Source organism: Cyprinus carpio, chromosome A24 (assembly GCF_018340385.1).
Source record: "Cyprinus carpio isolate SPL01 chromosome A24, ASM1834038v1, whole genome shotgun sequence".
NCBI lineage: Eukaryota > Metazoa > Chordata > Actinopteri > Cypriniformes > Cyprinidae > Cyprinus > Cyprinus carpio.
The window spans coordinates 13,177,265-13,203,836 of NC_056595.1; the positions used below are offsets into that span (position 1 = coordinate 13,177,265).

Sequence of the window (26,572 nt, forward strand, 5' to 3'; positions counted from 1 at the left end):
ATTGTGAGTATTTTAAAATGTAGGCCTAATATAATCTAATTACAAGTAACTAATTTTTGGAGTCTGATTGCACAATCCAGATTACATGTAATCAGCCACTACCCAGCACTGATTACAAATATTATGAGATCTTATTAATAAATCACACTATTAAACCCATGTGGTGTTTAAACTTCAGAACTATTTTACAAGGTCGAGATTTTCATATGAATGTGATTCATACAGAAATGTACAATATTTAAGAAAAACAAACAAACAAAAAAAAAAAACTTAATCACACTTGCCATTAGAGTGTGTTGGACATCATCCATCATATATTACAGATGTCAGTCTTGATTTATGTTTTTTTTTCTCCTTTGCAGCTCCCCCGAGACAATGCATCGATCTTTTCTTTGATGAAAAGTATTCAATAGAGCCTTCATGGGAATGTAAATTTGACCATATTGAAGTCCGGGATGGGCCCTTTGGCTTTTCTCCAATAATTGGACGCTACTGCGGCCAACAGAACCCTCCATATATCAGATCGAGCGGCCGTTACCTATGGATAAAATTTGTTGCAGATGGTGAATTGGAAGCAATGGGATTTTCTGCAAGCTACAATTTCACAGCAGGTACATACAGTTTTATGCTCCCTTTATGCAGTGTCAGTAACGTTTACGTTTATGACAGATTGATTAATTTTTAAACCAGTGAGTTTTGGGGTTTTGCTGATGCTCTTTTAGAGTTCTGGATCCAGTTATAACTCACTAACCTCAGGATATTGCTATCCTCTGCATGTCAACTTGAATTCATGATGCAATCAGTAACTACTCTTCAAAATCCATGCTGTTGATTCATATAGCGAATATTGTGAGTCCATGTTGGTTCTGTCAATGATCCTAATATGCAGTTGAGCTTATTAATCATATTCTATTGCAGTGATAAAGAGGCTGTATGTCCCAATTTGTCTAAAACCTTTTAAATTGTTTACCTTGATACATTTTTAGTACCACAATGAATGCTGACAATCCTACCAGGACCTGATTTAGATGTTAAAGTTTGCCAATAAGATACTAAGTGGTAACAGCAACATCATTCCGCATATAATTGATTTCAATTACCTGTAATGGAATCTTTTGAAAATATGTAGCACATTGCACAACGGTTGTTTTTATCAGACGTCTCATTCTCAGTGTGTTATTAAACTTCACTGCTTTCTGCTCTTTTGCCTTTACAAGTGAATCTCTGAAGTGAGTCTGAACGGCAAGTAATACTGTACCTGAGTTCAAGTGAGAGATGTTTGCGTTAATGGTGCAGAGCAGTGATAGATATTGTGTGAAGAATGCCAAAAGCAATATTTGAATAAAGCTGCAACTAAAGTTGTAAATGCAGAAAAATGTCACTGAACGGTCGAGCTTTAAGGGCCTTGCAGAAGAATTGCACAGCTGTGGCACTGGGTGCAAGAAGAAGTAGCACACAATTGAAGGTAGCACTGATTTAGAGTAATACTGTATCTGAGAAATGAGTTATGAGCCGAGGCTTTTTTTCCATCCTATTGTGAGTCAGGAGGAAATTCTTTCGCCAAGTTTGGAGAAACTGTTCAGCGTCTATGGATTCAGACTCTCGCTTCACAACTTGCCAGGGACGAAACACAGCTTCCTCTAGTCTTGATAAGGAATATCACTGGCATATAATTTACATAACTAAGGAGATAAAAGTCCCTGAATTCACTTCCCTTGATGTTCCCCCAAAAAAGTGGAGAGCGCATCTGCTGTGCTGTAGCCAATGGTAACACATGCTAATGCAGAAGGTACAACAGATGAATGAAAAGCAGTGGATGAGGAAGGCTAAAATTGCATGTATTCATCTTCCTTTTTCAAAATTTTTTCGCTACAGAAAAGAACATTACTTTATTTAACTGAAAATTTATGCTGCTTTTATCACAAAACGGCCCCTCGATCAAAGTTGTGCCCGTCTGCAGTGTGAGAGAGGAGGAATTTATTCTACGTTCGTCATGCTGGGGCTCTGGGCGGCATAAGTTCTGAAATTTCCTGCATGAGACCTCATTAACTTGCTTGCTTCAGTCATATCAAATCGAATACATCAGTGGATGTACAACTGAATTACGGATCTGATCTCAAGGCTTTATTTTAGTGTGGAGCCATGATCAATATCATATAGTCATGAAAAACATGAACATATCAGTGTGATTTGAGGCCTGGACAAGTCAAAGGTTTGGAAACTGAATAAATGTTTAAAAAATACCATAATGCCAAAAAGTTTTTCATGACATTTGTTTCCGTAACTGTTCTCACAGTTTCTTCTGACAATACTGATGGGAACAGAAAAAAAAAAATAAAAACCTGAAAGTGCCTGGCATTATTTATTATTCAGAGTGGAAACTTTAAAGTGACCAGTGACGTCAATTCCTGAGCTAATGACTCTTATGAGCTGTTTTTTAATTAATCAAAAACACACAGAAGAACCAGTGAAGTCCAGTTCTTGAGCAACTGATTTTGAGTCAGTTCTGTCTAGTTTATCAGAAAAGTATAGGTCAGCTAGTAAAGTCCAATTCTCAAGCGACTGACATTTATATGAGCTGGTTGGTGATTCAAAAATTGCAACATAACTAGTGAAGTCCAGTTCTGTAGGGAATAAATCTTATGAGCAGATGCTATAAAATAAATCAGAAACAAACAGCGTGACTAGGGTAGTCCTATTCTTGAACGAATGACTCTTATGAGCTGATTCTTTTTTAGTGAATCAAAAACATAAAGCTCAAGCAGGGCGTTACGACTGATTGACTCACTCACTGAACAGCTGGACATTCATTTTGTCTTGTCAGACTATTTGAAACAAGAAACAATACTCTGTTATGTTGTTCTTAAACGGAGAGTTGTTCTTAAATCCCACACAGTGACATAGACATGTGGGGGCGTGTTTAAATTAGGTGTTTTAGGAAGGTGTGGACGAGTCTTAACTTTTAAATAGAATATCTCTTTGGGTTTGAGACTTTAGTCTTTTCAACTTTAGGGATCTTATCTATTCACAAACAGCTTGTGACACTCCAAAGAGAAAGGAAAACTTAAAATCGCATCATATGACCCCTTTAATTTCTCCTTTTGTGGTCTATAAAAGAAAGCAGTAGAAGAACATCAGAGTGAGTAAATAATGACTGAATTTTCATTTTTGGGTGGCTAAATGTCTAATTATGTCTTTTAGAATTATTAGTTGGTTTTTTAGTTTTTGTTTTTTAGAATATTATGAATTATTTTGTTGATAATTATTATCATTAATTGTTGAGTGTACTAAAATCTTTAAAAAGTCATTGAAACTTATATTACAAACATAGATTTTATGTTTATAGTCAAATTGAAAGCATTTAATTGAAATTTGTCTTTGTGACTCTCTAAAATAAGGAAAATTAAATGTTTAGAAGGTGTGGGAATGCTATAAACTGCTGTAAATCTTGAACCTGGACAACATGCATCCTAACATAGGTAGGATATTCGAACATCACATGGTTTTAATACTTGAGTTTCCCAATTTGGTTATAAAGTAATTAAAGGTGTTTTCACCCAAGGTTAGTTTCATCTGAAATTGTAGATGCATGGCATAATCCGTTGCTGAAGCCAAACTTCTGGATGGCTCAATGATAGAAAAGTAGAATGATGTGCACACTGTGTGTAATTACTTCCTGATATCGTGTGAAAATAAAAATGGTTGTGCAGTCACTCTCAGCATTCAGATGCAAATATCATGCAGATATTGTATGAGTTCATTCCAATAGTCAGATTTTGCTGTCTGTAGACAGACTTCCTCCCAGTACTCTACTATATCTGTCTTGATTAAGCAGTAAAAACAGGACAGTCAACATATTAAGCTTTGCTGTGAACAGACACTTAGTGACTATCATTTGTCCTTTCCTTCACTCTCTGTACAACTGTCCTTCTCTTCTTCTCACAATATAGAAAACTCACATGCTCATTCTCCTGAGTCTCACTTCCTTGTCTCCTGGGCTTGACTGACCTTATTACCCCACCTCCTCTTTTCTGAGAGATAAAGCTGTGTTACCAGACAAAATCTGGCTGAGTTAAATAACAGGGAGAGCTGCTCCCCTCATGTGTCTTTCTCTAGGCCACTGGCTGTTTGAAGCCTTGTCCCAGCAGTAAACAGACGTAGCAGTAATAAGAAAAACAAGTAGACTAAAAAGCATTTCAGTGACCGCTTTCTTGATCCAGTGGCCATTTAATAACCTTGTTTAGGGGAAGCCTCATGTGGCCTTTTCCTCTTTTCATTTTCAATAGGTTTGCCGAATGCAGGGAAAGGAAGGAGGAAGTTGAATGCAGAAGCTGAGAGCGGTCCCTAAGATCCAAATGTCAGGGCCAATTAAGAAATATAGTTCTGTGGCCTTTGATGTTTTGTGCTGTATGCTTTTTAGCTGTCACATAATAGCGTGACCAGCCAGGTGAAATTATGGATATTAAAGATTATATTATTATTGAAAAATCTGTGTTCAGTCACTCTTATATCATATCAGTATGACTTTATGTGTTTTGAGAAGCACAAAATGTTGGGTTTTATTTAAGGGGTTTGGAATGGAGGGGCTGCAAAACCAAAAGATTTTTTAGATTAGGGCTTTGTTCAAAATGAGTGTTAACATCCTTTTTTCAAGAGATTGGTGGAGATTTGGCCTTCTGTATATCCACCATATTCAGTGCATAAAACCCTGGATTTGACACAAATTATGATTGCAGATTCCGGTCATCATTATTGCCTCTGCTCTAATAAGACCTGACTGCCCTGCGGCTGGTGTGGCTTGATTTTCACTGCACTGAGGCGTTGCATAAGCCCTGAAGTCATAAACAGCTAATTTGAACTTCCAAAGAGCAACTGTTGACAGATACAGGGCCAAATACAAGACCATTAATTAACAGGTCTCACTACCATCACAGCACATGCTAGTTTTTTGTGAAAGGAAAATAAAAACCGTGCAATACTGATAAAATAGGACATGCATTTATTCTAGCATCTATGAATATGAATTGTCAGATATTAGCTATATATGGGATAAAATGTGTGTTTAAAAATTATATATAAATGTGTTGAATTGTACATTTAATGGCATGTATGTAGGTTATTGAACAATGTATATGGGTGGGGATTTTTCAGCAACTCTGCAGGTTATATTGGTATGCCAGTAGGTGGCAACAAGCGTTTTTATGTGTCTTGATGAACAAGTCATTGAACTACTCATTAAACTGATTCGTTCAAAAACACAGATTCATTCAGAAAATAAAGCGATACAGTTGCATGTTGCTCTGATATGAAACAATGGATTTGCCTTTGTTTGGAAATGTTTTTGTTGACAGAGAAAAATTAGGCACAGCCTAATTTAGTATTAACTTCTTGTTCAGTGAACTGTTGAATAAAAGCAATATTGCACTTGCAGTCGTGCTGTTGGTCTGAAACGTAGAGTTTGTTGGCATTATGCTGAACCAAAGAAAATTAAATTTTTCATGTTATGACCTTTTTTGTACAATGTCTTTCTCTCTGCATTTGAATCTATTTACTATGCTGTGCATGTTGTTGTATACTTACTCAAATATTATTAGCATTCACAGCACTCCTGCATGCTTCTTGCTCATAACAAATAATATTCAACTCTATTTGCACATGTAGAGGATGCAGCAAAAGCAGAAATAAGTAATCCCAAGTGCAATAATTCTGATAAGGCCGTGATGTACTGGAGATATTTAATCTTCTAATTTGTGGACTCGAGATCATATTGAATTTAAATCATTCTAACGACATCTGAGATTAGAAAAGGGAGCTGGATATATGGCCCCACTGTGCACAAGACCCCAGCTATATTATTGAGGCTTGATGGATTCAAACTGAAAATTTTAAAATTGAACTCAGGGAATGAACTTTCGGGACATTTAGGTGGCCTCAGGTCCAATAAAATCTAGTCCTCTGTGCAATCGACATTTCAGGCTCTTAAAGGTTGAATCGATTTTCTGAAGTCCTTGACATAGCAACATTTCATCTCAAAGCACAATAATCAGTCATTATTATTTAAAGATGGTTCATGTCCTCCCCTCTATTAATGTTGAGGGTAGAGAATGGTAATTAGCGGAGAAACTAAATAAATGAAAGCAGAATAACAAATTGATGTAGATTTTGCATCACTGGTGGTATAAAGGAAGCTAAACAAATTCAGTTCTAATTGTGATTGCACAATTTGCATTTTTTGCTTGAGTCAATTGGAAAATTCAATGTAAATTAACAGTAGTGTCCTAGAACTGGAAGGAGTCTAATGCTTTTCCTGCAATGCCTAGAATATGTGAATGCGAACACTTTAACATGGCAGCATTTATTAGCCATTATGATGTCTTGGAAGCTTGGGGTTGAAAATTGCATGCTTTGTGTTTCACTTCAGATGTTACGATGAGGAAAATTCAGAGAGAGGCACACGTAATGCTGCTCCCTTCAGAAAATGGATTCTGCTCTGGATGGTTGAGTATAAGGAATAAAAAAATGTGGTTTTCCCACTGTGAAAGAACCTTAAGTCAGCACAGCATTAATTTCATTTGAAGAGTGCAAACACAGTGAGGAATCTGAATGAGAAAAACTGAATTCCTGTATCTTTGAAAACATCACCTTGAACATATCTTCCATTTCAAAGGAAGTTGTTGAACAATAAAAAGCACTTTGACTGTGCTTTAATGATCTTGGCCTGCTCTTGTGTTCATATGAATATATATATATATATATATATATATATATAATATATATAAATATTAAAATACAATTCATGGATACAATGACTTGGATACAGCTCTTCTACAGAGTAAAAATACTATTTCAGTCTTTAAAATCATGTTTAATTAGTTCTGTTCCACCGTGGATAGTTTCCGTGAGAAGTACGCACATGGATGGAGTACGGGGGGTTCACCCTTCCATTGGGAAAGAATGGCGCCCACTCCCAGGGTCGCCGCATCCACCTCGACCATGAAGCGGAGATTGGGGTCTGGATGTGAAAGAGCTGGGGCCGTACAGAAGGCGGATTTAAGGCCTGGTGTGCCTCTGGGGTCCAGGTGAGGGTTTTGGCCTTCTGTTAGAGGAGAGAGGTGAGCGGTGCCGCCTTCTGGCTGTAATGGGCGATAAAGTGGCAATAGAAATTTGCAAACCCCAGGAACCTCTGCATCTCTTTGACCATTGTGGGTTGTGGCCAGTTCTGAACCGCATCCACCTTCCTCTGGTCCATCTGCAGGGGTGACGATGTAGCCCAGGAAGTGGATGGTGGATTTGTGACATTCACATTTCTCAGCTTTTAAATACAGGTGACGTTGGCGGAGGCGTTGGAGTACCTGTGTGACATGGCCACAGTGTTCTTCTAGATTATGTGAGTATGTGAGTGTGTCATCTATGTAGATGAGGACGAACCGGTTGAGCATTTCTCTGAAAATCTCATGCATAAAGTTTTGGAAGATTGAAGGTGAGTTGGAGAGCCCATAGGGCATCACCCGGTACTCTGCGGATGCGGATGAGGTTAAAGGCACTCCTTAGATCAAGCTTGCTGAAGATTCGGGCACCGCGTAGCTCCTCCAAGGCGGCTGGAACCAGAGGAAGGGGATAGGCGAATTTTACCGTCAGGTCATTGAGTGCACGGTAATCGATGCAGGGCCTCAGACCCCCATCTATCTTAGCCACGAAGAGAAAGCAAGACACTGCGGGTGAGGTGGACAGATGGAGGAACCCCTGTTTTAAGGCTTATTGAATGTACTCCTCCATAGCGGCTCTCTCCGGGATCGACAGTGGGTAGACGTGTCCTTTGGGTAGTTTGGCCCCAGGCAGCAGGTCAATGGTGCAGTCCCATGGCCGGTGAGATGTAAGGTGAGTGGTTGTGACCTTACTGAACACGTCCTGGAATGCCTGATACTCTGGAGGAATAGGAGTGACATGCGGTGAGTCTGGGCTTTCCACGGAGGTGGAGCAAATGGAGAGGTTGGTACGGACCGAGATCGGGACAGGCAGATCCTTTAAGCATTCCTGCTCACACTCCGCACTCCACTTAAGAATTTCTCCGGACTTCAAGGTGATGGTGGGTTGACGTTTGGAGAGCCAGGGGTGTCCCAGGACGATGTCCACGACAGCCTCCTCCAGCAGCAGTAGCGAGATCCATTCGATGTGGAAGCACCCAATATTTAGAACGACCTCTGGCATGTGGTGCCGCACCAGCCCCTTGCCAAGCGGTTTTTCTTGGACAGTGGTGATCTGGTAGTTGGTGTCATTTTTGCAGCGGGGAATTTTGAATCCAGCAAGGCTGCGGGAGGAGGAGATTAAATTTTCAGACACTCCTGAGTCCACAAGGATTTTGACTGGAAAGGATTGGTTTTGATACATTAGAAGTGCATCTATATGAGGCATGCAAGATACATCTGGAGTGATTTGGATAGTACTTGCCGCTGGGCGTGGTGGATGAACGGGGCAGGTGCGGAGCTTGTGCTCATTGGATCCACAGTAGAGACAGAGGCCATGGGTGAGTCGATGGGACCGTTCCGTGGAGGATAGATGGTAATTTTCCATGATCATGGGCTCTGATGCTGGAGGTGAAAGGCTGGGTGAGGCAGCTGCAGTGGGTATGGATTCCATATGGCAAGCCGTTAGGTGTTTAGATATGCGAGTTGCCTTTTGGACAAAGCTTTCGAGACCCACGGTATCCTCGTAGATGGATACTGTTGACGTAAGACGGGGTTCAGGCCTCGGCGGAAGGCCAAGAGCAGAGCAGCCTCATTCCAGCCGCTGTTGGTGGCAAAGGTGCAGAAGTGAAGCGTCTACTTGTGGATTGATAAATCCGCTTGCTGCAGTTGGAAAAGCTCATCATGCACTGTGATTTCGGTGGTTGACTGGCCGAATACCTTCCGGAAGTGTTGAACAAAGCTATCCAATGAGTGAACCCGAGGGCTCTGCGAATTCCACAAGGTGACCACCCACTGCAAGGCTCTTTCGGACAGCAACGAAATGATGAATGCCACCTTCGCCCGTTCAGTCACAAACAGATGGGGTTGCAACTCAAAATAGAGGGAACATTGCAACAAAAACCCCCTGCAGGGGCTGCCTCACCAGAGAAATTCACTGGCCGGGCCGTGGGACAGGCTGGTGGTGATGTGGTGACAGTCGGCACCTCATCTGACAGAGGTGTCCGATGAGGATGCGCTCCGAGGATCCATGCGACTCTTTGCTGAGTATACTGTTACGGGGCTGGTCTTCTGTCACAGCTGGTTGAGGAGGCAAACAGGCAGATTCAGACAAGCAGGTAAGTTTATTTAGGCAACTGAGGAAAAGCTTCCAGCATAGGAGAATCAAAACTTTGGTGATCAATGGAAGCAGAGAAAACAGTCTTATCTGCTAAAACTTCTAGCCCTTCAATAGATAGCAGAGGATTACAGGATTGACAGGCTGATAGGTAGGCAAGGGAGCCACTGAGAAAGTTGTAACCTTGAGACCAGCCGACGAGTGACCGTGGTGAGTGTGTTTTTAAAAGGTGTGGTAAGTGGATGCAGGTGTCCATGATTAATAATAAAGTGACTGTGAACGGGTGTAGGAGGCTGGTTTGGCTGGTAAGGCAGGTGATTCTATGACAACTTTATTGAGTGTACTCCAACATGCTTGTTTATGTTTTTTCTTATTTATCTTGGGTGCTTATCAAAAAACGTCATTGTGCCCTGTCATGTAAAAATCCAGATATGCCACACAGTGGAGTGTGGAGATGCCTAGAGCAGATCTAATTTGCTAAAGTAATGCTCTCAGACTGAGCTGTTTGGCACAAGCACACACAGACAAGGTGGAGAAGAACGGCAGTGCTCCTGTTCCTGTTGTTTATCTCCTCCAGACTTATTTGGCTGCTTGCATTGTTTCGGTAACGGGGAGCCAGGTGCAGTACTGCTTAATGGAGCATTGAATTGGTTTTAAAGAGCAGTACTTTTTTTGTAATTTGGAAAACGCTTCTCTTTGTAAATTGTATTATGTGTAACATCAATTTTGTCAGGTTTTATGTTTACTGTGGATTTTTAACATAGCATAATATAGGCTGATGTAGAAATAATGTGGTTGTTCTCTGTAGTAGAGTTCAATGGACTGTTACATTACACACTGGCTGCAATACAGAGGTCATTCCAGAAGCACAGAATGTGCACAAGCTTATTGAACCTTGCGTTTCACTCAAGGGAGATCTACTGTGTTTATCGCAGTCACCAACCAAAACTTAAAGAATTCAATAGTACAACGTTATTTAGCCGCCAACATTTTTATCTCCCTTTCCTGACCTGTTTTTTTTTTCTTTCTTTTTCTTCTCTCTCTCTCTCTCTCTACTAAAGCCAATTACCCCCAAAATCAATATGTGGACTAACTGTGCTTGCAGTCAGATGGTGCGAGAGTGAATGACAGGAGGAGTGAGCAAGAGAGAGAGAGATCTCACCCCTTTTTATTGGCTTCTAAATACCCTATGAATTTGCTTGACAAGTGCAGTTTTCTTTCCTATGTCGATATATTCTACAGGAAGTTGGAACAGGGCAAAAATAAAATAATTAAATAATAATAATAATAATAATAAAGTGTCTTTAAATATTACACAGTTTGATCTTTTGTGACATAGAAAGGTTAGTTCAGGTTCACAAATCTTGTGGTGAAACTCCCAAAAACAAGATAATATTTATAAATTAATTTATGAAATGTTTTAAATACTTTGAATTTATTTGAATTTAAAACAAAAATATATATTTAATTTGAAAATAATGATAAAGAGGTGTTCACTCACATGTATTTAAGGTGGAAGAAAAATGTGTTATTACATTTTGCTTAATGGCTACTTAGAACACATGACATTTTAGAGGCATTAAACATGACATTTCAAGAGTGAATTTTTAAATACCATTTTTTTTAGAATCTTTTCTTTATTGCAATCACTCTTAGATGTTACAAATACATGTTTGGAATTTCTTTTCTTTTTTTAATATGGTGTTAACAGCAATTTCACTGGACAAAAATAAATCCAACCCCCTCCTCCCTCGCTCCCTCCCTCAGAAAAGGGAGCTTAAAATGCATATAAAAATTATATAATATACTATAATATACTTTTGGGACTACAGTAGCATATAATAACAATAATAATAATTATAATAATAATTACAGCAACAATAATAATAATAATATGTAACATTATACAGTGTATATATCATTATATAAAAAGTTTGCGCTTTCACTTTTTTAAGATTAGTTAGTGTGTAATGTTGCTGTTTGAGCATAAACAATACTGCAAAGTTGCAGCACTGAAAGTTCAGTGCAAATGGAGATATCATCTTTTAAATTCTGGCAGTTTAATGCCTACAAAAAAACGTCTGGTAAGGGACTACAACGAGCTTCTTCCCAGGTCCGTTACGTCACGAACCCAGATAAACCCTGCCCCCGGGAACACGCAACAAAGGGGGCGAGACCATGTTGTACTGCTTTAGAGGAAAAGAAAACTAGGGGTGCACGTAAAAATCTGTTCAAATATGAATCGCGATTCTGTCTTCTAACGATTCTAATGGATTCACAAGTTTCAAAACCAAGGTTCTAAAGCAGTGGTTCTCAGTCCTGTTCCTCGCTTCACCCTGCTCTGCATCTTCGCTTCACTCTGTTCTTCTTCTTTATTTATATCTTTATATCAGCTCCAACAAACTGTTTATACACTTATTTTCACATAGCAATGAGAAGCGTTATACATGGACGTGCGTATTGTTACTGTGCTGTATTAAAGCTTTAATCCGAATAAAACCGTATATTAAAAGCTAACAGAAGCAGTAGCATTTACAAACAGCAGTGTATCTAAAAGTTTGAGACAACAACAAACAAACATACCATTAAGAGCCGTGCTTGCATGGGTTCTGATCATCTTGATTAATATTCTCTGCGTCTCAATCAAATTGATAAGCAATATAGAGGACGTTATTGTTTACAATACAACCGAAGCACATTCTGAGCTTGAGGGGCGGGATGTTCAGACGCGCTCTAGAGGCGGTTTAGCGAATCACAACACACTGAGCCAGCTGACCAATCTCAGCCCATCGTGTATTTTTGAGGGAGGGGCTTTATAAAAACAGGAAATAAACAAGGCATTTGTCAGAGAAGGGACAGATCGTTGTAGAATAAAGGTAAATTATGTAAAAAATAATGTGTTTTTTTTTTAAAACGAAGCATGAGCACATGTTAGACTGTACCCCATAAACACAATCAAGCCTAGAAAAAAAAAAAAAAACAGTCAACCACCCCTTTAAGAAAAATAAAATAATTATTATATTTTCTTTATTGACATTTCAATAAATATATTTTCTTACTGTTGAAGGAAGGTGCAACGAAGACCAAGTTGACATCCAAATAGATTGTCACGCTCTTGTTGAAGGAAGGCGCACAAAGACAAAGTTGTTACAAATGAAGCATACACAACTAATAACTGGCAGCTAGCTGAACTGAAAGGGGAACTGGTAACACAAGCAGCATACACAACTAATAACTGGCAGCTAGCTGAATTGAAAGGGGAACTTAAGTAGGGATTGTGGTTTATTATTATTCCCTTGCTAATCCTTACACCCATTTAGCCGTAAAGAGGAACTTATACTGCGGGGCTGTGAATACAGGAGGTTAATGGTATATCCCTGAACACGCTGCAGAAACGCATTAGCGTGTCACATACAGGCAAAAGATTTAGGTGAGATTTACTGTGATGCCCCTGGCCCTGTATTTAGTTCGATGAAAATCTCTATAATTGCTATGTATATATTTTGTTCTTTCAGCATAGATTTTGTGGCATGGTGAAAGCAGGTTCATAGAGCTTTGATATGGATGCTGAAAAGATGTATGCTTGATATTAGCAGACAGAATGACAAACGTGATTTCAAAATGGCCAGTCATAGGTACATACATGTTCATATATGAAAATAAATCATTTATTGGTTAAGGGGCATTACTCAGGAAATGTTGATTAATGTGATTTATTATATTACAGTAAATTTGTCAGGATTAGTTATTTCACGTAATTGATTCAAGTTAAGTAAAAATTTGTGAAACAGTTTGTGGTCATTGGGGTCAGTAAGATTTTTATTTATTTATTTATTTATTTTATTTTATTTTATTTTTTTGAAGAAGAAATGATCAAAACGCATTAGAGCAATCTAAAGTGACCTATTTATATTGTTATTAAAAAACATCTATATTAAATAAATTATGTTCTTTCTAACTTTTTATTTATGAAAGAATCCTATAAAAATGTTTCACGGTTTCCAAACAAATATTTATATTTTGTATATATTTTTAAGTTTCAACACTGATAATAATAAGAACTGTTTATTGAGCACATTTCTGAAGAATCATGTGGCTGAAAATTTAGGTTTGCTATTATAGGAATAAATTACATTTTAAAACAGAAAATGTAATTTTTTTTATTTGTAATAATAATATTTAACTATTTCTGTTTTCACTGCATTTTTGATCAAATAAATGCAGCCTTAGTGAACATAAGAGATTATTATAAAATAAATTTATGTTTGATTTTTTTTTTTTATTTTTTTATATCTATTATTAGACCTTCATCATTGACCTACCTACTGTACACTAATATATCTATTATCCAGGCAGTTACAGAAAAGTGTTGGATGTATCCAAAATTTCCATCAAGCCTCAAGTTCACAATATTAAATTTTTTGGTTTAGCTCTTTCTGATAGCTTTTCATAGCGCAGTGTCAAGGGGTTGAATCTGCCATTCGAGTTTTTATTAAAGCTTTTTCTCTTCAGCATTCATGAGGCCAAGTTCCCCAAGAATGTCTGGACTCATCCGCATCTCATTCATAGTCATGATGGCACTTGGCCCGGTGAGGTCAGGGCCCCGCTAAATATTATCCCATGCAACCTGCTCTCCCCTGCAGCTATGAGGAACAGTCAGCTTTTAGCATTTTATTGGGCTCTAAGGCTTCCAACTAAAGGTTGACATCTTTTGATACCTAAAAGTGTCTGCTTTAAGGTGTATTGAATCCACTGCAGCACTTTTTGCCACTACTTACTTTATTAATTGATCTCACAGCACCTTTTGTTCCTGGAGGGGTTTCAGAGTGTGACATTTTCACCATTTGTGTGGGAGTCTGTGTGTTTGATCAAGGCTGGCAGCATTTGTTTATGCAAGCACAAATTGTTAGTTATGCTGCCATTTGCCGAATTCTCCTTGGCCGCTGACCGTTAAGCGTGCGAGTCCAGAAAGTCAATTATACCAAGCTTTCCCAGTGGGAATATTAACTTCCTAGAGCGGAACGTCGTGGCTGCAGATCATGTGAGCTCATCGTCTCTAGCACACAAATACTAAACAAGCCAATGAACAATATGGCTCCACTGACTTTTTATTTTCTGTTTGCCAGGCTCAATTAACCACACCAGTCACACGGAAATCCTCCTCTCCTCTTTTATTATATCCCTTTCCTGAAAACGCAGAGCTTTTCAGAGAGAAAAAGGGGGAAAGAGGGTGGAAAGAGAGAAAGTATCATGGCTCTGTAGAGGAGAGAAGTGTCTGATAACAGTTCTGTGCTAGTGTGCTTCCCTAAGGCCCTGTTCCCTCTGAATATTCATGGGGCTTGGCAAGAAATCCTGCACCATTTGTAAAAAGGACAACTATCAGTTTTCAACTCTGACCATAAAATAGGCCAGTGTGCCTTCACAGAATCATCTGAAAAATTCTTTGTGAACCAGAACTAGAAAATTGGTCTGTGACTGTTCCTTATTTAACAGTTCCATAGTGCTTTCCAAGAGCAAAGACATTTTGCATGTATCCTAACCAAGGCTGCATTTTTTGATCAAAATACAGTGTAACAGCGTGAATATGTTATTAAAATTAATAACTGTTTTCTATTTTAATCTATTTTAAAATGTAATTTCTTCCTGTGATGGCAAAGCTGAATTTTCAGCAGCCATTACTCGGGTCTTCAGTGTCACATGATCCCTCAGATTTTTATTTGATGAATAGAAAGTCCAAAAGAACAGCTTTTGTTTGAAATAGAAGTATTTTGGAAAATTCTGTATTTACAGTCAAACTTGAAAAAAATCTACCTCCAAAAATTATATATAAGACCTAAATCAGCCTTGAGGTTCCTTTTTTTGTTGTGATGCTTGCTGCTGCACAATGGTGCCCCATAGTTGTGTCCAGTGTTTCTACATTTTTCAAGTACATGTTATAATGGCTTTCTTTTATGTTGTAGACGATTGAGATACAGGATGAGATAACAGGTTTTCACAAAAACAAAATTATACCACACAATTGAATCACAATTTATTTATTTATTTTTTTTTTTAAGAAAAGTGATGCGTCAGAAGGATACTGTAAGGGAAACAGGTCAATTTAGCTCAAAGGGAATCATTTAAGATTTTAAAGGGAATTTGAACAGAATCACTGTTTCATGGCTGATCACTGAAACGGCCAGCGATTCACTGAACGAGCCGTTTAACATCAAATCTGCGCTGGATATTAATATCCAAAGTATAGTGAAAACACTATTAATTAGCACAGTAACAAGATCGGCAGTTTAAGACATTAACTTGTGAGCACAAAACTCAAGATACTTCTCTTTTCAATATAAATAAGGCTTTATTAGATAAATCTAAGACATATAAACTAATCTAACACATAAGCACACGCACTCACACATTCACACAAGTTGCAGGAAGATAGAAAGTTAGGAAAGAGTGAGTTTAAGAGAATGAAAATGTGAAATCCCAAGTTTACAGCAATACGTGAAATTGCATAGACATGAACAAACACTAATCACTTAATTAACCCTCGCACTGAGTTTCTCAATGAGGTTAAAATTATATTAGATAACACCAGTACAGATGTGAGTCTGGAGGTTACTTGCGTTGCCTGTTTAACGGGGTTCCCTTTGTTGTCGCTGAAAAAGGGGTTTCCCGAAGTTGCTGATTGGCTGGAAGTTCAGTAGTCGTTGAAGTGACGTCTTGGGAAGCCCGTGGTTGGGCGTTGGCTGAAGATGCGGAGTTGTGGGCTGGCTGAAGTTGAACGGGCACTCGAGGTCAGACTCGGAGACACGGCGTTACAAAACTTAACTCAGAACACGAACTCTCAAACGGAAAAAGAAAAGAAGTAAAGTTTGACGAGACTAGGTGGTGTTTCTTCTCATCGTGGCTAAGTAGCAGCAGGCGTGCAGGCCGAAGCACGCTGGAACGCGCTCAAAGAACGCTAAAAGTGATGACAAAGCATGACTAAAAGCAGGCTAAAAGCCGGCATGACTGATAGCAAAAGCTCAAAGCTAAAAGCTAAACGCTAAAAGCATGACTAAAAGCTTAAACTACAAGCAAAGCTAAAAAGCCGGCATGACTGATAGCAAAAGCTTGACAAAAGCTGGACAAAAGCTAAAAGCCTAATTTGATGGTGTCCTGAGTATTTAAACCTGGCCTTTTGGCCACACCTCAAATGTTGTCCTGACCAATTAGATACTGTCTTTTCTCAGGGTGTTGCATTGTCTGTCCCACCCATTCATAAATCATATGTTATCTTATCAAGCTCGTGGTCCGAATTTTCCCGCTCTTGCAGGGTATAATTTGGATATGATTCCTATAACAAGAATATGATACATTTGACAAATAACTAATGGTCAGAAACGTTTCAAGCAAGAATATTCGAACACACACATACTAAACATGAATATGATCCCTTAAGCTATTCAAGAGTTATTTAAAAAAAAATAATACACAATAAATGATTAGAAACATTAAAATCAAATGTGGGGGTTACATGTATGATATGGAGTTGAGCAATGGACTGATATCCATTTAGAAGTCTTTTTTGAGTTCATTTTGGTGCATATATGCATTGGAAGGCATTCTCTGTGCCATTCTGGGGAGTAAGGATATGTCCTGTGGAGACCAGAGGGGTTAACAGGTCTCCTTAGGAATTTCAGTCTGGTTTTGCTAGGTGGGGGGAAGTCAATCCAATGATCTTGTTTAATCTCATGGCTTTACATGGGAGGTTTAGACTGTCCATTTCTTCAATTACTTGCCCCAAATTAGACAATCTCTTCTTCGAATTGAAATTGTCAATAATTGTTCCAATGGTGTTAATGTTGAAAGCTGTTCTCTGAAAGAGTTGGTTGGTTATCAGATTGTGGTGCTGGGAGTTGATTTACAACATCCTGCCTTTCTGTGGAATTCGGCTCATGTTTCAACCAGGCTCCCGATCGAATCTTTAATTTGTCTGGTTCACGCTACAATACATTGTTTTATTAATTTAAAACGGGGTTATGTAGATGAATTTTTGCTAAAAGCCCACAAAAGTGACATGACCCAAAAAAAGATAATTGTTTCAGAGTAAAAGCAAGTCATTACTTTTGATTAAAGATTATGAAACTAAACAATATTTTTCTTTTGATGCACTGATGAATCATTTACAACAAGACCAGGAAATATGTAAATAGGGTTAATTTCATGCTGTCTTCGATTGCAGCCATATTTTTTGTAGAACAGACACTTTAAATGCCAACCCATGCTATGCTTTAGTTTGATGTAGGTATCACATTGATGGTAGCTTGTATGCTTCATAAAACATGCCAATGCATTGGGGGTTTTCTTTGGATTCTTTCTTTACAAGGCCTGTTTCAAAATTCAGTCAACGTCAATCTGGTTGTTGACTTGCTCTAGGGAGCAGAATTGAATTGTTCACATGAACAGTTTGACTGGAGGCGCAGCCAGAAACACTGAACAAGCTCCTACCCTGTCATCTGAGAAAGAGAGCGAGAGCTGTGCAGTGGATTTAAGCTCAGGCTTGGTAAACCCGCAGCTAGCGCTTAGATACACAGCCTCCAGCGTACCGCTGAACTGAGGAATAGACTTGCTGTTCCAACCAAACCTCCCAGCACGCATCAAATGGCTGCTGATTTAATATGTATTATTATGAGGCACTCTATATGAGTTTGGGTTAGCATGAGGGCTCTCTCAGTTACTGCATACTTTTCGTAACATTAGGAGAAGCTGGTTTGAACTATAAATGTGATGATCTACAATGCAGGATGACTAATTTTTGTTAATAAACTAAGTTTTGTGCAGGTAAATCATTTTGTGCCAACATAGATTTTTCAGCTGACATCATGTTGTATAAGTGACGTTGTTTGGTCTCTCGGTCGAGTTTGATTGCTTTGTGCATCAATCTTTCTTCAATCAACACCCCTTTGATTGATTATACACACTGGAGGTGGGTGGGTGTGTAATTGGACTGAGCTCTTCAACCCACACTGCAATTTTATAATGTGACCTCATTAGTATTCGTAGTTATTCATATGTAAAGTGTGGCTTTAGCACACATACACTGATGTCAACATATAGACGGCTTCTAAAACATTATACTATTTATTTTAGTATTATTTATATACTATATATACACCAAAACACCAACTTTAAAGAGACTTTAAAGACATTGCATTCTAAATATATTGGCATTAAAATGGATTTGGTCCCCCTTTACGGCTATAAGAGCTTCTACTCCTCTGGGAAGTTTTTCCACAAGATTTTGTGGATTGTGTTTCTGTGTGAATTTTTTCCTGTTCATCCAGTAGAGCATTTTTGAGGTCAGGGATTGATGTTGAACAAGAAGGCCTGGCGTGCAATCTCTGTTTCAGTTCATCCCAAAAGTGTTTAGTTGTCCAGTGTGGATGAGAAACTTTTGGAAAATGCTTGAAAATGATAATGTGGACAGAAAGCCCTTTTCAAATGTATCCGGATTAATGCAGACGTAGCCTAATAGGTGTGTCCCAAAACTTGCTTTGAGGTTTTGATTCACTACATATTTATACAGTAATCGTACTAAGCTGATGGCACTGTATGTTTTTGATTTACTAAAAAGGTCTAAACATGCAAAAATGTATGTAGGCACTTTTAAATACAAATACATATGTTATGAATATAATTGAGATCACATTGATTGAACACTATGACCCTTTCCATTTAAAAATTAAATATTTTAATCTTGCAATGCACCTGCATGCCTTCTTTATATTAGATTTTAATTTAGTAGGCTTTAATCATACTTTTTTGTTCTGTTGTATTTCTGCTGGAATGAAAAAGAGCTGAGCTTTACACATTTACTGTGTAAAATGACCCCACCTGCTTGGAGGCTAATTATATTACGAATATAAATTGTATTATAAGGCTATCATTTATGATGTGGCTGAAAATAGAACCACTAGGTGTCTATTAGTACTAATTATGATACATTTGCAATCTCTCTATTTAAGCGAACACCGCACTTGACTTATTTACTAAAGTAGAATGATTTATGCAAAGCTTTAAAAACATAATGCATGATTGAAGATTGCTTGTTACTGATAGCTTTTGTTCTTTTCCTAAGCATCTTTGTTATCTCAAGGAGTTAAATGTGATAAACAACAGCTCAGGTGGAAGACTGCATGCCTAACAGATAGGCAGAATCCATCTGAATGTCTCCCATGACTGTGCTGATCAAAATAAAGATTGTAAACCATAAGGAACAGGAATGCCCTTGACAGTCTCACTGCAGCAGGGTTCATTCTAGAAACGTCACTGTATTAGACCACAGAACCCATCTGAATGTATTGTCACTGTTCAATATGGATAATGACAAGTCTGAACAAGTTTATTGTGGGTATGCAGTTGCAAGAGAAAGTATGTACTTTTTTTAACTTAGCTACACTTTCATTCGAAAGGTTTTTTTTTTCAAGTAAAGATTTATTTTATTCAGCAAGGATGTATTAAATTGACAGAAAAGACATTTATAATATTAATGTTATAATGATAATGTTATAAACTAAAGACTTTTATTTAATATAAATGCTGTTCTTTTAAACTTCCTATTCATAAAAGAATCTCGACTAAAATGTACAACAAATATATTAAGCAGGTAAACTATTTTCAACATTGATATCTTACTGACCTCAATCTTTTTAACAGTAGTCTAAAAAAATCCATTATATCACAACAACAGAAGAACAGTCTACTTAAGACAAAAACAATATAATTATTTTCATGTCTTTTCTCTACATGTTATACAACCATTCATAGTTGAATATTGAAAAACTATGTGAACCCTTTAATAATTGGTTGACCATCCTGGCCACAAAACATTTATTGTTATTATGATTTATTATAAAATTTGGACCACTTTATATTTTAAGTGTCTTTAACTACAATGCACTTACATTTAAATTAATCATTTGCTACAATGCACTTACTGTGTACATACATGTTTTGACATTGTACTTATATTTAATAATTCCTTCCTGTATTGACATTTGTAATTAATTTCTGTAGATACAGCTATAATTACACTGTTGACCATACCCCTATATCTTAAATAATTACACTGTTGACCATACCCCTATATCTTAAATCTAACTATACAACCAGACTTGTCCTTAACCCCAAACATATCAATAGCATCAAAAGTTTGTAATACAACATGAATTCAAAAAAAGACACCTAATATGAAGTGGAACCTAAAATTTAAGCAGAAATCAGGGTAAATCCAACGAATTTGTGTGGAGTTATTACCTATTTTCAATCTTGGAAGACAAGGGTCTATCGATTCTCCTGGTACATGCCTGGCTGAGTTTCTAAGCTGTAATTATTACAGTAGCCATTCTTTAGCTTTCTTTATGATTTCATTACAGGCATGAGAAACCCTTTTTGATCTCTTTCACGAGATCTTTTAATCCCAGCTAATTCGCTGATTACTGCTTCCTTAGTAACGTGTGCCTTTCAGACAAAAAGCCAATATTAGAAAATTATTAATAATTTAAAAGGGATGCTGTTATCACTTCTTCCCAGAGACGTTTTAATTTAACTCAATTGATGCATCACAATTTCCATTAACTTTTGCTCCTGAGGTTGATTATAAATACTCTTTTTAACTTAGATAGAACAAAAGTCTGAATGGGTTGTGCTTTATATGTTGCTGGGTCATTCTCGGGTCATGTGTCATATTAATTAATTCACTCACTCGTTCAGTCTTATCCAAATAATGTTTCTCTAGTCCAGTTACTGCGTTTTGCCTTTGTATGGCAGCATAGTTCTTTCCTCTTTTCTCTGCTTGCCAATGGCAGTTATAGAGACACATAAAGAGGCGGAGGTCATGTTGTATGACTACCATGACTTGACACAGTCCCTCTGATCTGAACAGCACTGGCTTAATTTATTGTTAGAAACAATATCGTGTTTCCCTTTGAGGTAGTATGAGTGGGGGGAGTGGAGATTCACACTAATGGAGCATATCAAAGTCACCCTGAATACTCAAACGGTCTGGGCTAGTTAATGTGCACATCAAAGGCCAGTCAGGGCGCACATCACAGATATTCGTGGGATAGCGAGAATTGATGTAATTGGACTTCAACTAGAGTTGGTAAGTATTGTGCTTGAAAGGTTAATGATGTATGCAGAAGGTTTCTGCATTGTCGCTTTTATATAAAATGACTTTTTATTCAGAAATAAGCATACATCAAGCAAATGGTGATGCAGTGGTCAGTAGTGAACCAACTGGAGAAAATACTTCTTCTACTACTACTACTACTACTAATAATAATAATGCTGATTTATATATATATATATATATAAATATAAATATATATATATATTGCAAATTAAATTATACATGAAATTCACATTAAATTAAACATGAACATTCATTGTTGTATATTTAGTTTTAGTTGTATAGTTGTATAATTTATTAATATGAATAAAGGTATAATATAAATATAACAAATTATTATTAGTAGTAGTAATAGTAATAAAAAAGTTGTAAGTTAAGAATAATATCTTACAATAAAATTCAGTTACACTTTATTTTAAGGTGTCCTTGTTCCAGAGTAATTATACATATAAGTACTGAGTATTATCAAAGGTGTAAAATACTTGAGTAATTTTACTTGATTACTTTACTTAAGTATTATTTTGAGGGATTTGTACTTTATTCAAGTGCAGTTTAAACTGTTTACTTGTACTTTTACTTGATTACATTTCTGTAGAAAAAAACAGTACTTTTTACTCATTTTTACAATTTTATTTAATCTTAAAAAGTACATTACATTTTTATTTTATCTTATGCACAATAAATATGGTAAACAGAAGTTCAAATGTGCATGCTTGATGTGAGAACCAATGATGATTGTTTTCACTCATCAAGCATGCACATTTCTACTTCATGAGATGTTACAAATCTCAAAAAAAAAAGTGTTTAAATTAACATTTTATCTTAAATAAATTGTAATTTATGTTTAGTTATGTTCTTACCAGGTAATGGGTATTATGTCATTAGATGACAAATTGAGTAGCAATTAAGACTTGTCAGTGAGTATTTTTTGTGTCTTAATAATTATATGATTAATTAATAATTAATCTAATTAGTCACAAATAATTATTAATCATTATTTGCTGAGAAAAAAACTCTAAATACCTCAAATAAACAATTAAAAGTATAATTATCCTTAGACAGTGATGTTGAATAGACAACACAAAAAAAGTGGCCTTTCAAAATGTTAATGTTGTACAGTATGTTTTAATTCTATGAATTCTATGTCCAAGATGTTTATGACTTTCTTTCTTCAGATGAACACAGGAAAAGATTTTTAGTCTGTATAATGCAAATGGACAGGACCACTTCAGAAACAACACAAAGTGAACATGATGGTCAAGTTTAAAATATTGGTATTTGTATTTTTTTGTATTTATCCTTTCACTTAAAAATACACTGTTTTATTAACAGGGGTTGTATGAGTTACTGTCTGTCATATTCATTTTTGGACGTCCCATTCACTTGCATTAAACATTGTTATTATAATAGTAAGTACGTGTAACATATGTAACAAGGACACCTTAAAATAAAGTGTTACCTAAAATTCTACACTGAATTATTATTGTTATTATTATTATTATTATATAATTACAATATTACACCCTGGGCCATAATGTTTTCAGAAAACCCTGTGAAGAAAAATCTCAAAACCTCCACAGATTTCAACTGATGCACATGCCTCTTTCAAGCAATCAAGCTTCATACACACACACACACACACACACACAGAGAGAGGGAGAGATATAGAGAGAGAGAGAGAGAGAGAGAGAGAGGGAATTAGAATTCTGAAAAAAACTTTATTTATAATTAAAGTGACAATACAAACAATAGTTATAAGGAGAACACCAGATTTTCTTCAAAATAGTACACAGTGCTCCTTGATTGCACCAAATAATTTCAAAAGTTGACAGATCTTCCATAGTTTTATAAAACTCAAAATCAGTCATCACTTGATTTTACAAAAGTTAAAAAGCAGTTAACAACACTTTGACAGGACTTTTTCTCAGTTCTGTTTTTCCTACTGATATAAATTGCAAATTTAGCTTCACCCAAAATGAAATTCAGTAACTGAGAAGTGAACCTCTTGTTACGTCTGTACTTTAAACCCAAAATAAATGTCTCTGCAGAAAAGAACTCATCAAATTTGTTTTCAAGACTTTTCTTGTTAAAAGCAATAACACAAGCACTATACAAAGTTTTACCTTAAGCTAAAAATAAATCAAATCAAAAAGATTCCCAAGGTTTAAAAAAAAAAGAAAAAGAAAAAAAAAAATCTAAATTAGGTAGCAGCTTTAACCAAGTAAATGAATCCTGCGCATTGGGGGTACTTTCCCCAGAATGATAGTCCTTCAACATTCGTTCCTCTTCACCTGTAAGTGCTGCTTTTAATTTGCACAAAAAGATGGAAACAATACGACCAGATTTAAGAGAGAGAGACAGAGAGAGAGAGAGAGACAGAGAGAGAGAGAGAGACCTATATTTTTGACACTAACAGACTGGGGTGTTTTACAAAGGTAGAAAGTGCTCAATATACGTTTTGAGAAATAAAAATGTGTGCAATACAATGTGACGAGCATATTTAATATTACAGGGGACAAGTTTGTTTATTCCTTGAAGATGAATATTTGTTCAAGATTCCTTTAAATGTATTTTTTTTGAGAAATAAAAATGTGTGCAATAAACAGCTTTACAGCTTTTATTTAGTGAACCTAATTTATTTTTTTTTACTTCTAGAAATCTATTGTTTATGCTCTCAGCCAGCATATACACATATGTAAACAAAAGTCATGTATAATTCAAAATTGCATTTGTTTTATCTTTCCTGTGCTTTTGTTATTTAGTGACCTAATTGAAAATCTTTTTTTAATCGCCTTTAAAGTTATATGAAGTACTTAATATATATTTACGGCACACACAAAAAAAGTATTGTAGTACAAACATAATTTTGGCACTCTTTGCCAGCATAAAAAATACACAAATGTGACCCTGGACCACAACAGTCTTAAGTGAGGAATTTTTAATTTTTCAAAATTGAGATTTTGTACCTTTAAATCTGAATGCTGAAAAAGAAAGACGCTTTCCATTTATCGCCACAATGGTTTATATTAATATATAGAAGGTGCACAAAGTCATTCATGCAAACACAAAAAACCATATGTGTTCGAGATACAGCAATTTTGAAAATCTAAACAGCAGAAGGAATCTGAGGGGTTCAAAAAAATCTAAATAACTTTTGTGGAGCGTCACACAGGGAATTCTGGGAATATCGCCTTTAAAGTTTCTTTTTTTATTTCTTCTAAAACTAAAATTAAAGTACTTGTTAAAAATTACATGAAATGCATAGTTTTTACTAATCAGGAACTTAATTAAACTTTTTTTTTTTTGTTTTATATTTACGGACACTTATTTTTTATATATTTACGGCAGGAAACTTACAAAATATCTTCATGGAAGATGATCTTTACTTAATATCCTAATGATTTTTGGCATAAAAGAAAAATGTATCATTTTGACCCATACAATGTATTTTTGACTATTGCTACAAATATACCCCAGCGACTTAAGACTGGTTTTGTGGTCCAGGGTCACATGTGTTCTCTCTCTTTTTCTCTCTTCCTGTCACTCTCTTCATTAGAGGTACAGGTATTGATCTCTGCACCAGCTATCTGTCGTTCCTCCGTCGATGTCCTGTTTCTCCACTCATTCTGTCTCCCTACACAGCTTTTTTTTATGTTGTAGCAGAATCTGTCCATGTCTTTGTTTATCACCTCTGTGTCTCTCTACTTCTCATTTCAGTCCCTTCTTTCTGTCTTCATGACATGTCTCACTTCACCCTCGGCTTCTCAGTCTCACTCTCCATAGCAATTATCACACAGGCAGCCAGTCAGGCAGACCCAGAACGTGAGAGCAGGTTAATGCTGAGGTGATACATGAACAAATGTAGCGGAATCGATAACTGCAAAAGGGGCAAAATTGGTGGGAACCGCCGTGCTGGTATTGAGGGAATGTTAAGTGGTGTCTGAAATGAGCTGAGGGATAATTTAAACAGGACACCTTGTTAAAGCCCGAAGTGAAGCTTCTGGGATGGTTTTACCTAATCTTATCAGCTGCTCCAATGGAGGGTAGATAAAACGCAAAACCCAGAACAGCTGATGAGACTTTAACTAGATGTTTATAGATGTGTACTGATTAAAACCTACCACGCTGAATATAACATGGTGGAGATTTTTATATTAGTATTGTCTACATTCAAGATTGTTGAGAATGGGAGTCACTGTTTTAAATAGTGGTAGGCATCATTATTTTACAGAATACCTAACATAAACTTAAAACAATCAAAGTTAGTATTTTGCTGTATTTCAATGGAATAAGGTAATTTTCTGATATTGAATTCATTTTTTACTGACGTATTGTAATAAAACCTGCAATCTAATGTCTTTACTTCTACCTTCTAGCAGCGCAATGCACTCTAAAAAATGATTGGTTAAAAACAACCCGATTTGGGGGGTTTCATTTTGGCAACCTAGCACTAAGTTACTAAGATACTGCCGGGTTTGAAATTAAACTCACTTTATCACACACAGAATGACTACAGTAACTACTGAAATGGCTACGGTAATACTGAAAAGGTAATAATTTATTGAGAACATCAATAAATTGACAAAAATATAGGCAAAAGTAAAAACAAATGAGAAAAAATACAGACAAGAATGGCAAATCAACAGATAAAAGCTAAATAATATTGTTTTTCAAAAGTTATGTTGGACATTGCTGAATAAATATTGAATAATTAATGTTTAAGACCAAATTTGACATAACACTTTGTTTATTTTTTTCTTCTGCCGATGGAAATGTTCCCAGTATGGCCAAAGCATCAGGCTTTGAGTGCCGCTAAGAAACACACAGACTGGAATCCTGTAATAAACACGGCAAGGCAAGAATGAACTGTGTATTTTATTGAATCTGCAGGATTTTTAGGTTTTTAATCACTCCTCTCAAGTGCTATTCTGGCTTGTTTAAGTTCCCGCTCACTGGTCATCGATTAAGTGATTTGGGTGTGGGAGAAAACACTCGAACAAAACACTCCATTTTTAAAAGAACAAGCTCCTTGCTACAGCTAGTTTTAAAGTTTAATTTCCTCTTCACTTCAATTAGTTTTCTTATATTTTCCAATCATTATTGTACCAC

The 26,572-nt window shown here is 36.5% G+C and overlaps 1 protein-coding gene across 1 annotated transcript in view; it reads left to right on the top strand.

Moving 5' to 3' along the window:
• LOC109046919 (neuropilin and tolloid-like protein 1) overlaps positions 1-26,572 on the top strand; it is a 77,520-nt gene that overhangs the window by 2,892 nt on the left and 48,056 nt on the right. The window contains exon 4 of the mRNA XM_042714241.1: positions 363-611. Within this exon, the coding sequence (XP_042570175.1) occupies positions 363-611 (249 nt within the window). The remainder of the gene's footprint in view (positions 1-362; positions 612-26,572) is intronic.